At 38.0% G+C, this 16,069-nt stretch overlaps 1 protein-coding gene and 1 long non-coding RNA gene across 6 annotated transcripts; both read left to right on the forward strand.

Moving 5' to 3' along the window:
* The first annotated feature begins 2,772 nt into the window (after window positions 1-2,772).
* Window positions 2,773-7,082, forward strand: LOC131257985 (uncharacterized). Of its 5 annotated transcripts, XR_009177758.1 has the most exons (4): window positions 2,773-3,124; window positions 3,229-3,363; window positions 4,583-4,632; window positions 5,312-5,495. XR_009177758.1 is itself a non-coding variant. In XM_058259009.1 (3 exons), exons 2-3 carry the CDS (start codon window positions 3,279-3,281, stop codon window positions 6,871-6,873), a joined length of 381 nt encoding a protein of 126 aa, XP_058114992.1. In that variant the 5' UTR covers window positions 2,773-3,124; window positions 3,217-3,278; the 3' UTR covers window positions 6,874-7,082. The 5 variants fall into 5 exon arrangements, 2 of the variants coding, with proteins under 2 accessions (XP_058114992.1, XP_058114984.1); XR_009177761.1 differs by lacking the exon at window positions 4,583-4,632 and having other exon boundaries at window positions 5,351-5,499; XR_009177756.1 differs by lacking the exon at window positions 5,312-5,495 and having other exon boundaries at window positions 4,583-5,095.
* A 5,309-nt stretch (window positions 7,083-12,391) lies between these two features.
* On the forward strand, window positions 12,392-13,778 carry LOC131258009 (uncharacterized). Its single transcript, XR_009177768.1, has 2 exons — window positions 12,392-12,585; window positions 13,087-13,778. It is a non-coding gene; the product is annotated as an uncharacterized LOC131258009 (long non-coding RNA).
* The last annotated feature ends 2,291 nt before the right edge of the window (window positions 13,779-16,069 follow it).

A 16,069-nucleotide genomic window follows, 5' to 3' on the forward strand; every position in this document is an offset into this window, starting at 1 on the left:
TGCAATATGGATGCATACTTTTAAAGTACTGTGTTATATAATACCTACGTATTATAATGCATGCTGTAAAATTTTCTTGTTACTAAGAAATTGTCTCTGTTGCAGATATGTCGTCGACTGCTTTTATCGAGCCACTTCTAGTCACTGATTTTGTAACTCAACTCTTGAATAAAGATGTCTTAGCCAGTCTGATGCTGATCGAGTGAAGGTCTTGTTTTCTTTTGTTTCTTCTATTTGGATATTGACAGCTTTCTTTTTTCTTTTTAGATAATTATTTTGACATATTTCAAAGAACTCAAGTGGGTTTTTCTTTTCCTTTCCTTTTTTCCTTTCTTTCTGGAAGACGACTCTGAAATGGCATTTGGTTGTTTTTGTTTCTTTGAATTTGGCTCTCCAATGCTAGAAAATGGTAACTTTCATTTTGGGTTTTTAAATTCCTAAGGCCTCAACTGCAGAAATTCAAAATTCAAATCCAATTTTTGGATCAAAATTATTTGGCATTTAGAGAGCCAAAGTTTCTATGGCCTAAACATGGATGACCTGACCTTTTGTTGTGAAGATGTAGAAAGAAATAAAAGAGTTAATTCAACAGTGAGATCTTGCTCAATCTCATCTCAAGGGCTCGTTTATATTTACTACTCTAATTCTCTATAACTTTCTTACTTTATATGCTTCACATAGCTTCTTACCTGTTGGCAGGTTTTGAAATGGCTGTAATGATTGCGCATGAGTTTAAAACAATCTTAGACGTTGCAGCCACTGAGAAGAGAGATTCTGAAGATGGTAGCAGATATTTGTGCAGTTGATGATATCATATGATGAATTGATGGTTGTTTAGTACATTATAGCTGGTTCTGAGACCTGATAGTCATGTGATTTTAGAGCTTCAAATCTAGTACAAATGCCATAGTTGTTGTTGTTGTCTTTCTTGGCAAGCATAAAATTCCATCCAGTCATTTCTCAGTTTTTCCTCATTTTGATATAACCTTTCATTCAATGTAGACAGTGGATGTATTTTTCTCATTAACTATTTGCAGGCCACCGACTGAAAAGCTAGGATCATTCAACCAGGAAGATTTTCAGCATGTGTATGGTTGGGCCTATGAGGCCAACAACCTGCATCACCCAACCTGGGCCTGAGTTGTATGGAATTTAGAACCATTGATCTTCATTCTTGCGGTGGTCCTGTTAAATATATGAAGTTTTCAATTGTTTTCACCACTCATGTCAAGGAGATTTTACTATATGAATATGTGGGAGCGTGTGCACCCAAACTGACTGACCCAATTTAATCAGATTTACTAATTGGGGTTGGATTCAGGCCCATGAAACCTGAACTGACAATAAATCATGCTTAGATCAGATATATGAATTTGTAGTCTTTTCCTTTATTTGATTATATTTATCATTTAAATCATATAAAGGCAATCTTCAGGTGTGGGATTCTAACTCTGAACCTCTCTGTATCCAAAGCCACTTCGATTCTAATTCTGAACCTCTCTGTATCCAATTCCCATACTCTTGTCCAGATATGGATGCACCCTCACAGATAGTTTTGGTATGGATTCTTAGTGGTGAATTATTTGCTAAGCTATTTATTAAGGAGTATTTATTGTTTTTTATGTTGATACACCAGGATGTAGCTACCTTGGAGCAGCAACCAAGCTGCACATTGTCCCTAGAAACATCCCTTTCAAAGCAGAATGTATGCAGAGAAAAGGCGTGCTGAGGCTGCTAGAATTTGGGAGAAATATCCAGAGAGGATTCCTGTAAGTGTTTACTCTAACTGGTAGTCATATACTGGTTCTTCCCCCTCATGCAACAACTATGAGAGGTGGGTCCACAGTTATACACACCAGGAACCTTCAGGTTCTATTTATGAATACAGGATGCATTTTGAAAAGGATAAAGCATTAGCTCGATGATTCCAGCCTGTGTTGATAAACGAGCCTAGCCAGGTAGCCTTTTGTTTATAATTTTTATCTATTTAATAACTTTTAATATTTCTACTTTCAAAGTCGCCAAATGAATATTGGCAAGAAATTAGAGTTGTTCAGGCAATGCATGAAGTGGTAATTGTCTTTGGGTCTTGCCTAATATTGCTTGAGTTTTGTGATTTGGTTTGGAAATGTGCAACATTTGATTAAGCTGCTTGGACAACAATTGTACATGAGGCCCATCTTATGAGATCGTGAATACTAGAGTTTTGAATGTTTGTTCCATCTTTTATGTAACCAAATCTCCCCAGTGATTTTGTATCCTCAATTACAGCATTCCGATTCTTGTGGCATGCAACAACATCTTCATGAATTTCATTCTCCTCAGCCACAACTTGCTCTCCTTCACCAGCTACTGATTCTGGTCCTGTATGTTGCTTCTGCTCTGACAAAGCAGCGCCTGCATCCATAGCATTGCCCACAGATTTCTGCTTCTCATCGAGCAAAGAGACATCTGCTTCTACATGCATCTCCACGACTTCAGTCCCCTGATTTTGCCCATTTTCTGCCAAACAAACATCCATAACAATAACTTTAGCTAAAATTGATTCAGTAACCTCAGTTCCAGCACTTGGATTCTTGTGACTGAGAATGCCATCTTCCTGAAACCCGTTTCCCTCAGCTGCAACTGCTCCTCCTTCACCAGCTACCAGGTTACAGAGCCCACCATCAACATTGCTTCTTTTCTATGCCGTACCTACATTGTCACAATTCACAAAGAACTGTTGTGCTTGCTACTTTTTTTTTTTTTTTTTACAGCTATTATTCTTCCAAAGATGTCACAATCCATGCATTAAAATCTGTAAATATATATGAATACACTGTCATGTCCTGGAATTCTTGTATATGGTTTGGTTGATTGTTCATTTCTAGCCACAAGGCCATTTTTGTTGTAGTGAGGTGGATATGAACTTATATCATCTTACAGGTTGCAATCGACTGTATGGTGGAGAGTTGCAATGAACCTGCCTGGGTTCTTTCCGACTAACCAAAGAAGTCAAACAATTAACGCCTAATAGAACACCTACATGAGAAATTTCTAAGCACCATCATCGACAATTTCCTTGAAAAATTTCCCACCCTTTATATAGATGTGAAAAGTCAACATTAGCTCTCAAACAGTTGAGGTTTGTACACTACATCAGTTCTCTTCTATTTGTTTTCTTTTCTGATTTCTTTCCTTGCAAGTTTTTGCTTTGTCCAACTTTTCCATACATAGTTTGATCTGCAGACGGTTGGATTCGCTTCTTTCAAAGTGGGGATTATGTTCTTCTAGCGAACATGTTTGCAAGTGCTAGCCAATGGAACAAAGTGACAAGAGTGAGAGAGGCAATGAGAAACAGAGGAGTTCAGAAACCAGAGCCAGGTAACAGCCTCATCGAGCTACATCCAACAATTTAGCTTGAATCAGAATTTTCAAGGACTGTTGTGGATGCATTTTCTATGTTGTTAGACTCCCCTCTTCTCTTTCTGTACTTTCCTCTCCCAACTTTTCTTCTTCTTTTTTTTTCATTTTCCTTCTCCACCTGATTTGAAAATAGAAAGGGAATTCATATTTATATTTATTACTCTCCTTCCACTGATAGACAATTCACTTTCTAGGATAAAATGGTAAATTCAATAGAGCTATTGCATCTATTTTTTTTTTTTTGGCACCATTTAAAAATTGGCAGTGACTCATCCACCTTACATATCAGATTGATTTACAGCTATACACACCATCCAGATTGTGGATCTCATTGTTGATGGAGCATTTCTAAAATCAGACATTTCTAAATCACACTGATCAAGCAATCCTAACCATCCAATTAATGGATATCATATGGATAGATGGTTAAAAATAAAAGTAAATGGTCCAAATTTGGAAGGACAAATCTGATGGTTAATGTTATCTTCTCAGTGAAGATTTTTTATTATGCACTTGTGCTCCATCCATAGATTTGGATGGTCTGGATTGCCATATAAGCATGCCATGTGTATGTCTAAAGTCTCACCACCATTTTATAAATGGTGCAAAACTAACACTTGACTCCCCTTGCTCAAGACCTGACAGATGACTTTTTTTTTTTTCCTTTTTTTCTTTTTAAATTTATGGGCAGTGAAAATTGTAATGATGGAGAAATTCCAAGTATTGCATGGTAGCTTATGCTGAAATGAAAATTGAGATAGTGCCCATATCTGATGATCAGGATTCCTCTGTTGTGAAAAATGAGATAGTGCCCATATCCGTGAAATGTTCTATTGAGGGTAGGCTGAACAGCAGGACAATTTGTTGCGTTTACCAATGATTGCTAGGTTGAACAAATTCTTGTTCAATGACCTTTATGGATATTGATCCCAAAAACATTTTAGTGCACTATTTCTAGTCTATATCCATTATATTATGAACTTACGTTTTGTGTTTGCTCTAATATAATAAGATGTCAATTTTAGATTTCTTCTCTCCCTCTCTATGCTTGAAAGAATGGGATTTTGGTTCAAATGCATAAGATGGACATTGAAATCATTGGTCTTCTTTGATTTTTTTTTTTTTTTCTTTACCATTTCTTCTGTAAAGTGCTTCTAAGTTGTTTGAACTGATGCAGGTAAGAAGTTCTGGAATGTGTTTCATCTGCAGCCTATGCGTGATCAGAAGGTACAATTCCAAAAAAAAATATCATCTAATTTCACATTATTTCCATTGCTTTATGATTATACAATTCCAAAAAAATGAGAACCAGAGGTTAACAGTACACAGACTGCTGAAATTGATGTTTTACCAATAGATCACTACTATGATGCCTTAGGAGGGCCTGAATTGGATACTCTGAGGGTACATGGACTTTTGTTTTTTTTTTTTTGCTGCTACTGTTGTTGTGCTCCATTTGCTTCGTTCAGCTGACAGGATATCATCTCTATAATTATAAATGCTGTTTCAAAGCAAGTGTGGAGTGCTACTAATTTGGAGAGATCTGACATAAATAAAGTCTTCTATCGGTACGAGAGCATAATCAAGTTCTCAAATCTGCACTTGATTGAGAAAGATCTTAATGGCATTAGTGCTAACATGGAATGCATATGCAAAGTTAGTTATTTATGTGCAAAAAAAAAAAAAGAAAAAAAAAAGGAGAATGTCGTCCCAACCCAATTGAGGAAGTTATGCCCAAAGTGTAGTTAGCATAGTGTCCCAGTGGGAATCAGAAGTTTAACTGGTAATGGTATCACCTCTCCTTGATAGGGGCAATAGTAATGGACTGAAGACAACTGAATCTGCTAAGGCATCTAGAAGACAGTCCATCAATTTATTATTATTATTATTTTTTCATTTTCTTCAGATACTGAATCTGCCAAGGCATCTAGAAGACAACTGAAAGAGACAATCTACTCAGTGTTGTTTGATATGAATGCTCCTGCTGTTTGTAGAAGAACTGCAGGCATGGCAGCTGAGACCACTTCTCATCACATTATTGCTGAAGTGTGCAACATTCGTAGGAAGACAAATAAATCTTCTTAAAAAAAGGTGAAAGTGCGTGCTTCTTTCTCCCAAAGAAATTTATAACCTCTTGACAAGAGTGCAGGATCTCATCCATGCTCTGCTCGAGTACTTTCAAGCGCATCTTATCAAGGTGAATGTGACCAACAAGGCCTGTATCCGCTTCTGAACTTTCAGGTATTTGTCGATGCCTTTGGTATTCAATGGAGAAGTCAAAAGCAACATCCTTTAAAAGTGACTTTTTTCAAACGATTCTGAACTAAATATGCTGCATTTTCCTTGCAATGCATTTTCCCATAGAAGCACTCATTCAAATATAGAATAACTCTCCGATCAATAATATCATTCTTGAAGTTAACTTTGCACAAAAGTATTTCCTTCATCGATTCCCATGAAGAGTTGTTGCTCTGAGAAGAATCAAGAACTGCTTTATATGCAGGATTTAATACTGCAGTAGCAGCTAATACGCCAACCGGTTCACCGGCAAGAGACCTGCCAGGACTATTTTTGTCCACCTGTCCATACTCAAATTGAATTATAGAATTGCTGCAGAGGTTTCTCACTGTCCCATCATAACAGATAACGACATCTCTAAGTGTGGCCATTAGATTTTTAAACAAAGTTCCTGGTTCAGTAAGTCCTCTAGAAGAACGGATCAACACTTCCCTGGATGATATGGAATGGACCAACTCTTCATAGGGGGTCAGACCTTGAAAAAAGGAGCTCTTAACTAACCCAAATGCCTTAGAAGGATAGTCAACACCATTAACAGAATACTTATTTTGGAAGTGGAAACTCATATCACCATTAACAGAATACTTATTTTGGAAGTGGAAACTCATATCCTCAACCAAACGCCTTAACTTCCCTCGGTCATAAAGTTGAAGCCCCAAAAAGCCAAGTTGTTGAACAACCTTACTGATAGCTGAATCATTTTTAGAATCTATCAAATTACCCAAAGCAGATAACTTTAGAATACGAGTCAGGATAGGCAGTTTTACAGTTTTCAGGTAGCTTTCCACTAGCAACTCTACAAGTTCATTGTAATTTGATCTCAAGTGAAGCAGCAAAGGTGATATGTCCTGAATCTTCTTCTTTATATCTTCAGTAACAGCCTTGGGAATGTCAAAATCATTCAAGCCAACACTATATCCTTCTAAAAAGAGAATCTCCTTCAGCAATGGCTGCAACATATTAAAGAACTTAACAGCCTCTTCTGTTCCCTTCTTGTCAAGAACAGAAGTAACAATCTTTGTGAATGATGACTGCAGTAAATCTCTATTGAAATCAATCCTCACCATTTCACTTTTACTGATCAAATGCCTCTCCCCAAAGCAGTCAAAAAACGCAGGTAAAGCACTCTGTACCATTTGCAAAACAGTCCACAGAGGACCTGTACGGTGAGCCTTAAGCAAAGCAGGTTCCAGTAAACTGGTGAAACACACATAGCCAACTGTTGCACAGTCGCTTTGTTCAAGAAAAAAAGTCCTAAACATGAGTTTAAGTGACAATAAAGAATCATGCACCAGTTGTAAATTCAGACTACCACTATGAGAACTGCGGATTTGCTTTTCAACACTAAACAGCTCCAAAACTTCTGCCTTTGCTGCTAGAGACTGGATAAAATATATGAACACAATCCCACCAAAATCTGCACCTAGGGGAGCACAAATAAGAGGATTGATCTTAACAGTATGGTCGTCATGCACATAGACAGAAAATGCTTGTAATGAATGTTTTTGAGTACTAGGTGGCCTATTAATGAAAACAATGTCTCCGTCCATAATTCGCCTATTTATGATTTGACCAACTTTCAAATCTGATTTAGTTTACTTTGATTCTCTTTTTTCCAATTTGGTTTTGAAAATTTTGAATGTTAGAGAAGTGCTACTGTGACTTGTCTGGATGTATTTAAGTGACTATTTTGTGTGTTCTCTACACCATAATGAAGGACCACAGCTGGTTATAGAAAGTTGTGAGGTGCATTGGACACAGCAGGCTGAAGGAGATCTAATAGTCCAATGCTCCTGAGCTTTCACAAAGACCATTTTTCCTGGAGAGTTGAAGAGCTGATTGGGAGCCTCTCCGCATTTATGTATTTTGTTATATAGGACACGAAGATGGAGCAGGAATTCTAACAGGTTCACTTGCAGGATTGTCCATTTTAGCTTTAGTAGTCTAAAATAACTTGTTTTCCATTCCAACCTAGAATTTGTAAAACGGACCTGCTATCTGGTGGAACACATGTATACATCAAATGTGCTATGAATCAAGTTTTCTTAACTATCTATTCTTGTCTACACGTGAGGAGCACATGATCAGCACTCTACAGCTCCAAGCAGTATAATCTCAATGCTGTGCCACTTACTGAATCAGCTATGCTTCTAAGCCCATTGTAGGGAAACTTCCCAGGGAGGAATTTAGGCTCATTGCAAGAAAAGGGCCTACATCACACATAGTGGACACGTGACCATGGCCAGTGAGGTTGGTGTTGTAGACATTTGCTAGAAGATGTGGCTAGGAAAGGAAGACATATGATCGGTCCAGAAGGGGACCTTATAGAAACAGTTCATGTGAAAGGCTAAGAAAGGAAGACATTTATAGTTTTGTTTTGAAAACTTTAAATAGACCATTAATTGTTTTGTTAATATTGTGCTACTTGTTGTCTTGATGAATGTTAGATTATTGGGTAATTCAAATTCTTGTCATTCAATCATAGGTTTTTGATAGTTATGCAGATAGAAATTTGATAGTTAGATTGATGGAGATTTGATTATAGGATTGCAATTATAGAAAAGGACTAGTCAGAATCAACAGGAATTTGTGTGAAAGGATAAGTAAAGAATCGGTAGGAATTTCTATTATCGGCAGTTTTAGCGGCGTTTCTCGAATCAATGAGTAGCACTTGTTACATCCTTTAACGGCGTTTGCAATAGTTTCCAGCGGCGTTTCTAACGAAATTTACATGCACTTTTATCACTTCTCGCGGCGTTTCAAACGCATTCCACCGGCGTTCGTACGATTTTTAGCGGCGCTTCGTGGAGTTTTTAGCGGCAATCACAGAAGCGCCGGTAAAGTACAGTAAGCGCCGCTAAAAGTCGACTTGAAAACGCCGGTAAATGACCGCCGCTAAAAGGTACAGCGACGCCCCTTTCAGTGGCACGTGCCCAACCGCCGGTCATTCTTATACCGGCGGTTTTTTAAACATTTAGGGGCGGTTTTGACCGCCGGTAATTGTCATTTTTCTTGTAGTGAAACAAGTTCCACTTTTTGTCTTCAAGTAAAATTTTCATGATATGTATATATATATATATATATAATGAAAAAACAATAGAGGGAAATAGCTTTTAGCTTTTACTTTCCCACGGTTTACTAGAATCACCATTGCCTCGTGTATGAATCCAAACAGGTTCGTGGGCATTCAATATGGGGTTGAAACTCATGTGCTAGCCAAGTATTCGTTTTAAACTCAAGGCCTGGAGGAGGGAGTTGGTTATAGGGAGTAAAAAAGTGTTTAGCAACCTAAATCGTAGGAAAGTTAAGGCTTATATTGAGATGACAATCTTGAACTCGTGGAATTGCCTTTCAATCCCCTGTAGAGTACGCAAGCATCACTTTGGCTGTTCTTACATGAAGAAACTTTTTGGAGGCAGGGTTTGAGGGTCATTTGGCTAATGGAGGGAGACACCATACTGCTTTCTTTCACTGCATGACTGCAGGTAGCAATAGAAGAAGATTGCCAGCTTGATATGTTATCAACTATATATGTGCGCGTGTGCACATATATGCAATAGATTTGTTTTTAGTTTCTTTTCAAAAAGGTGGTTGTGGAAATCCACCATCATGATTATGCTTTTCCTCAGAAAATGAGTAAATAGATTGCATCTCAAAAACTCAAGCCATGGGCATTTCCACGATATTGCGAGACCTGTTTTTGTTGGTCATCGACCTTTCAACATTTCTATGGAAATCAACTTGAAAAACAAAAAGCCTGTATTGACCAGTGACTTCTCAACTTTCTACTGCTTTCCATGTTGACTGATTTCCAGGGGTTCCATATCCACATTTAGGATTCTTCCTACCCAAACACCCCCTAAATATCATGTGATCATATTGTACTAAGTTGCATATAAGGTGTTGTGCAGTATTATCCATAGCCAATGTTCTGTCCTACTTCCTAGGCATCAGTCCTTTTTTATTTTTATTTTTTAATTTTCTTGAAAGGCAAGCAGAATTTTATTACCAACCAAGAGCAACTTGTCCTGCCTCAATCTGGCACCAACATAGTGAGAAGACTATCTGAACTTCTGTCTACGCAGAAGCTTGTTAGACATATGGCACTTGGTCATGTCTGTTTGTCCATGGAAAATGTCTCCGCTTTTCATGTCCACCTCCCCACAACTCATCTGGTTTTGTGCCACCCACCGACTCTACTACCCAATCTCTCACCACTTGAACACCCGAGACTTGATGTGAATCTCATCATGTTTTGAAATGTAGAGCGCTGATTATCCTGGATCTTTGAAGAATCTTTGGGACTATCCATCCAAATGAGCCACACACAAGTTGGTCGGCCGATCAAGTTTGGGTTCAGTCATCTGATACAATGGCTCAAATCTTGGCATGACCTTAGGTTTTTGAAGACATATACAAGTCACTAATCCCCCTGTTGAGATTACTGATCAACGTAATCTCCCCTTAAGGACTATGAGGCAATTCCTGATATAGAATTAATGAACAACACAATTTCAAAAAATATTAGATGATATGATTCCCAGCAGGTGATATAACTGTCAGAGTGTGGAAGATTGGGTCATCAGCAATATTTAAATATGCACTGCTAGAACGAAAGGTTGCAGGATGAGCAACTAAACTTTTGAGCTTCTTCTTTTTTCTTTTTTTTTAAATGTTTATTTATTTATTTATTGATAAGTTGTTTGATGGATACACGGCCTTTATTAATAGAAGCAACATGGAGTGAGAGTGTTCGCATGAGCGATTGAAATAAGAAATGAAGGTATTTTATTATCCAAAAAAGGTGACCTGGATCGTGGGTCACTTTGATACATTGTACGGGAATTGGTACACAGTACACAGCTTCCTCCAATATGGTACTCTAGTGTTAGGATTATGTGGGTCACTCCAATGCATACCCTAAGTGTATGCAATATCATTTTGTAATGAGTGAATTTTGCACTTGATATATAAATGTTATTATTATAAACCCCGCATGCATATTGTTATATTATATGCATGGTAATGAATTAATCAAAATTTAAATCTCAACATTGTAAATATACTTTTGCACTAAAACTTAATTAATACTAAGAGTGTAGGAGCATAACTTCAGGATGCTAAAAATTAGTAATCTAGATAGCAAATGACCCATTATTGGATCACGCGACTCGGAACAGCAAACATAGGCGTGTTGGTGATTTCGGTGACATTGATAATGGAGTGCCTAAGAATTGCTTCATTCTAATGTAAGCGATACCTGGTAGAAGGTTGGTGAAACAGCAAATGAGATCCTTACGTTAGATCATATTGGTGATAATGGTGAAAGCTTCTCTAGCATGTGCCACTTGTGTAGAGAAATAGAATAATCATTCAATCACCTATATCTTGTTTGTAGAATGCCTAGGGATATGGAACTTCTTCAAACGCTTTTTAATTTGTTGGGTTCTCCAAAAAAGTGGCCTTGGTCGTAGGTGGGTGGATGAAATTGTTGTTTACTCAAGTAGGGAGAATTTTGAGGATGCTTTCATTTGACATAATCTGGTGGATCTAGAAGGAAAGGAATAAGAAATTGTTTGAAAACAGAGTATCATTAGAATTGAGTGAGAGACATGATCAAGAATTTTTTATCAGTTGGTTGAATTTAGTGAATATGGGTTTTGTGTCACTCTGGCATCTGTATGGAAAGAGCTTGAACAACGACAACACGGAAAAAAAATTTAGTTGTTGTTATGAGAAGTGACAAGGGAGAAACAATATGGTGTTTCAGACCGGTGAGACTCCAACAAGGCAGGTGAGTCTCATTTATTTTCTAGGCTGGTTATTGTGGAAAGAGATGTAGAAAATGCTAACTTGTTGGCTTTCTTGTAAAACCTGGAAATGCAGATCAAATTTCATTGTTAGCAAAACTAAAAAAGTTGGTATAAGGTATGCGCTGATATTTTTATCATGTTTCGAGGGAAGCTAGTGTGGTCACTGACACACCAACAAAGGAATGCATGTTACCTTTACCTTGATATTGCATTTCGAGTCCCTTAGTTTTCATTAACAGAAGCTGTGTCAATTACAGGGAAAAAAAACAACAAAAGAAAAAGAAATGGTCGGTTAAAAAAGAAAAAGAAAACGGTAGTTCTTGGGCTCGTTCATGTACATCTTAAACATTGTTCTCGCCCACAAATGTCAATCTTGGGCTGTGTCATTGGCTGTAAAGTATCTGTTAGGCATCAACATTGGAATAACACATTAGTCCTCCAGTGGATATTATATACTTTTTCCACTAGCACTAAAATTCGTGGATTGATATGTATTTCATGTGGACTAGGAAGCGCCGAAGCGGTACCACTTGGTGGCTCCTCTTAGGTTGGGTCTATTACCTGGTTTTCACTCTGTAGAATTTGAGATTACTAAAAATTCTGTTATATCTCCTGAATTCGTAAGATGTGCTATGGGATTTCACAGCATTTAGTTGTGATGATGATGACGATATTAAGCTTTCATGCTAGTAATTTGCTTTTAGGATTTTTTATTTTTTTTTTAATAAATCTTGCATAAGATTTCCTCTCATTGATTTGATTTTAGGAATTAGATTTCATTCCACGACTAAATGCTGATTATTATTATTATTATTTTCATTGTTTAGAATTGGGTCTTTGCGTTCCGCGATGAATGCTTGAAGTACGCATCGAAATTTTGCTGAAGTTATGTTAATCTGAGATTCTTATAGGAGAATAATGTATCCTAAGAGTTTTGAGTTTGGGTTTGGGTTTCCATTGCCTGCTTGTGCTCTTTACTGCCAAAAGGTATTTCTAATGCATTTCTAGTTGCAAGGCAGAGCAGTGAAAAGGTAAACTCTTTTGAGTTTAATATTGTTCCCATTCAAAGGTATGCTTCTATGCTGATTTCTAACTTCATTATTGAAACTCCTTGGCTATTTTCAAGTAAAACTTGTTTGCAAACTTGAATTGGAGCTTCATTGGGGAAGCACTTCCTTACACTCCACTTAAACCCACTTCCAGATGGTTTAAAAAAAGATGTGATCTGGTTGTGTTATTTTCCCCTCGGATCTGCTACTCTTTATATTTATGTATCTGCTTCTCTTTATCATGACTCGCATGATTACAGTGTGTTTCATATATACATTGCAAAAGTGTGTTTGGTGAAAGCAATCAGCGGCGGCACTTGCATGAAGGGTCTCAGCCATTGAACACTCATCAGGTGGGGCCCCACCATGAACATGCCCTGACCTGGAAATTAGGCTGGTCCTGCTATCAGCTAGGATGCATGCGTAGGTTGAACATAAGGCAGTTTGTCATTTTTTTCTGTCGGTTTTCTCATCCATGTGTGGCCCACCTGACAGATGGACTGACCTGATTTTTCCACCAGGGCTTGTTTGCAGTGGAACCCACTTATGAACTGCTTGGGCTGTAGCATATGTGATATTTGTGAATCTCAACTCCAAACCAAACCCAACAATGTTTCACTTGCTTCGGAGTGCTTTGGAGTGTTCACATTTGTAGCTGGTGTATACATCTGGTCATCAGGTGTAGATTTCCACGATTTATTCTTTGATATGTTATAGTTTGTTTTGCAGAATGCTTTACAGAGGATTGGCTTATGTCTTTTTCTGTAGTATAGGGGACGTGATTTTCTTTGTTTGCTGAGTATTCATTTGCTAATAATTCCAGGATTTCTTTTGTCAGGGACAACTTAACCTGTTGGTGCCAAATCTGCTCTCTTCTGTTGTTTTGTTGTGACATGGAGGAAGATCATCTGGTGTGGTACCCGCAGGCCCCGGCATCTACCATAAGGTGTGGAAATATCAGCTGATTTGCACCACACCCCACTGTTCTCCTGACAAAAGGAGCACTCAGGAATTGAGCCTAGGCTTCTGAACAGAGCCTAATGCCTCATTTGGAAAAACCTATTGAAATTCTAGAAATTGAAACAACCATGGATTACATGGGCTCGGCACCCCCCCACATATGTATTTGCCTGTCATTTCTTTAGGAAACTCTGCAAAAACAGGAAGCATGAACTTTGCGCCGGACCATGGAAGTCCAAGCTTTCTCCTGGAGTTTCCCAGGAAAAAAAAGCCCCTACTGGTTACAGGAAAGTTGGGATTTTCTAATGTTCGGTGTCTAAACATAGCCTAAACTTAATGTGCATAAGTCGCATCATAAAATCCGTAAACACCGAAAATATATGAAGTCATGTTTGCCTCAAACCTACTCATATCGAAGTATCAAAGCATGAAATTGATTTTCTTTAGCTGCTGCTGCTGCTTCTTCTTTCGGGCAAGCATTCCATTGTTATCTGAACTGAACTGAGAACTGAAGCATTCCTTTGGGTTCGGGCCAGGTCCTATAGTACCTATACCTGGGTGGCTAACTAGGTCCAGATCTTGTCATGTTCCCTTTGGCCCAAGACTGGTTCATGAAGACCTAAACTCAGATCCAATCAGGTTACCTATGGGGTCTTTGGACCTAGGTTTTGAGTTGAGTTTGGGACAAATAAGAGCACTCAATGTGGTTGGGCTAACAAGATGCATGAATTTGATCGTGTACACGTTCCACTTTAACGTCCTTTGTTATCTGAACTGAACTGAGAACTGAAGCATTCCTTTGGGTTCGGGCCAGGTCCTATAGTACCTATTCCCGAGCGGCTAACTAGGTCCAGATCTTGTCATGTTCCCTTTGGCCCAAGACTGGTTCATGAAGACCTAAACTCGGATCCAATGAGGTTACCTATGGGGTCTTTGGACCTAGGTTTTGAGTTGAGTTTGGGACAAATAAGAGCACTTAATGTGGTTGGGCTAACAAGATGCATGAATTTGATCGTGTACACGTTCCACTTTAACGTGCACAGGGTGTGTAAATGGAATCTCTTATATATGAATTGAGAGTAAATGACTTAGTTGTGCTTGGATTGGAGTAAATGAAACACATTTGAAATCAAAATATTCTATTTGGATGGGATTAAATGAGAGGAATTGGAATAAATTTGAATTTTTCAAAATGGAATCTCTTATATATGAGTTGAGAGTAAATGGCTTACTTAGTTGTGCTTGGATTGGAGTAAATGAAACACATTTGAAATCAAAATATTCTATTTGGATGGGAGTAAATGAGAGGAATTGGAATAAATTTGAAATTTTCTATATATTTGGAGGAATATATGTGATATTCTAGATCAATTTTAATATTCTAAATTGGTGTACTATGTGATAATTTAACACAATGGTAAGCCCCATAAAGCTTTCGGCATGCTTGAATTTTAAATCTTTGTAAGTTTTTGGCCCTATAATAGATGCAAGGTGGCGCACCTAATAGACAGAGAGGATCTCATTGGCATGAAGTCTTCTGTCCACATTATCGAATAGTATAGACAAAACAATATGATATTGGAATTATGCCTTTGAGACACTGGCAAGTGCAATTGGTAGGTTTTATCCAAGCCATGTGTACAATTTCTGAGCCCTGTTATCAAGCATCATGTCATGCCTGAGTATAAGCAGGCTTGGTGTGTACCTAGATGGTGTGTTAACATGGCAAAGTTCCATAGAACCCACCATGATGTATGTGTTATACCTATATTGTCCATCTATTCTTCCAAATCATTTTGGGCCGATCCAAAATCAAGTAGACCACTACAAAAACAGTGGAACAATGACAGTCACCTCTTAGGGCCATAATGCTGTTTATTTACTATCCAACCTGTTTATAAGATGAATAAAGGTAAAACACAAACATTAGCTTGATCCAAAACTTCCGTGGCCTCATCTTGATTTTTGGGTTCATGGTCTAAAATGATCTCTCAAAATAAATGGACGATGTAGATATGACAAATATATGATGGTGGGGCTCACGGTACTTTGCTACCTTAACAACCACATCGAGGTTGGTGGCACAATCAGCCTATGGCATAAGTATAAGCTAATTGGCGAGAATGCTAAATATGCAAGCAAAAGGTTGCAACGGTTGGGAGTGGATAGGGTCAGTCAGCCGTGGTACACACCAGTTCTGTCCCAACTCAATTTATGTATTGTATATCTGCACCGTTCATCTATCTTTTCAGCTCCATCCAAAAATGAAAACATCCAAATCTCAGGTGGACCACACCACAGAAAAGAGTCGTGACTGAATGCCCACAGTTAAAACCTTTCTGTGGGTTAAAATAATTTTGGATTAAGCTGATCTTGTGATCTTAGTTTAATCCAGGTCTGTGGGACCATATAAACCGATTGGATGGCAAAAATAAACATCATGATGGGCTTTAGTAAGTTTTTAATGGTTGGCCTCCAATCACCACTTTTTTTTTTTTTGGTATGATCTGCGATCCATGCCCTAAAATGATCTGATAAAACGGA

This window comes from Magnolia sinica, chromosome 1, assembly GCF_029962835.1.
Source record: "Magnolia sinica isolate HGM2019 chromosome 1, MsV1, whole genome shotgun sequence".
Taxonomy (NCBI): domain Eukaryota; kingdom Viridiplantae; phylum Streptophyta; class Magnoliopsida; order Magnoliales; family Magnoliaceae; genus Magnolia; species Magnolia sinica.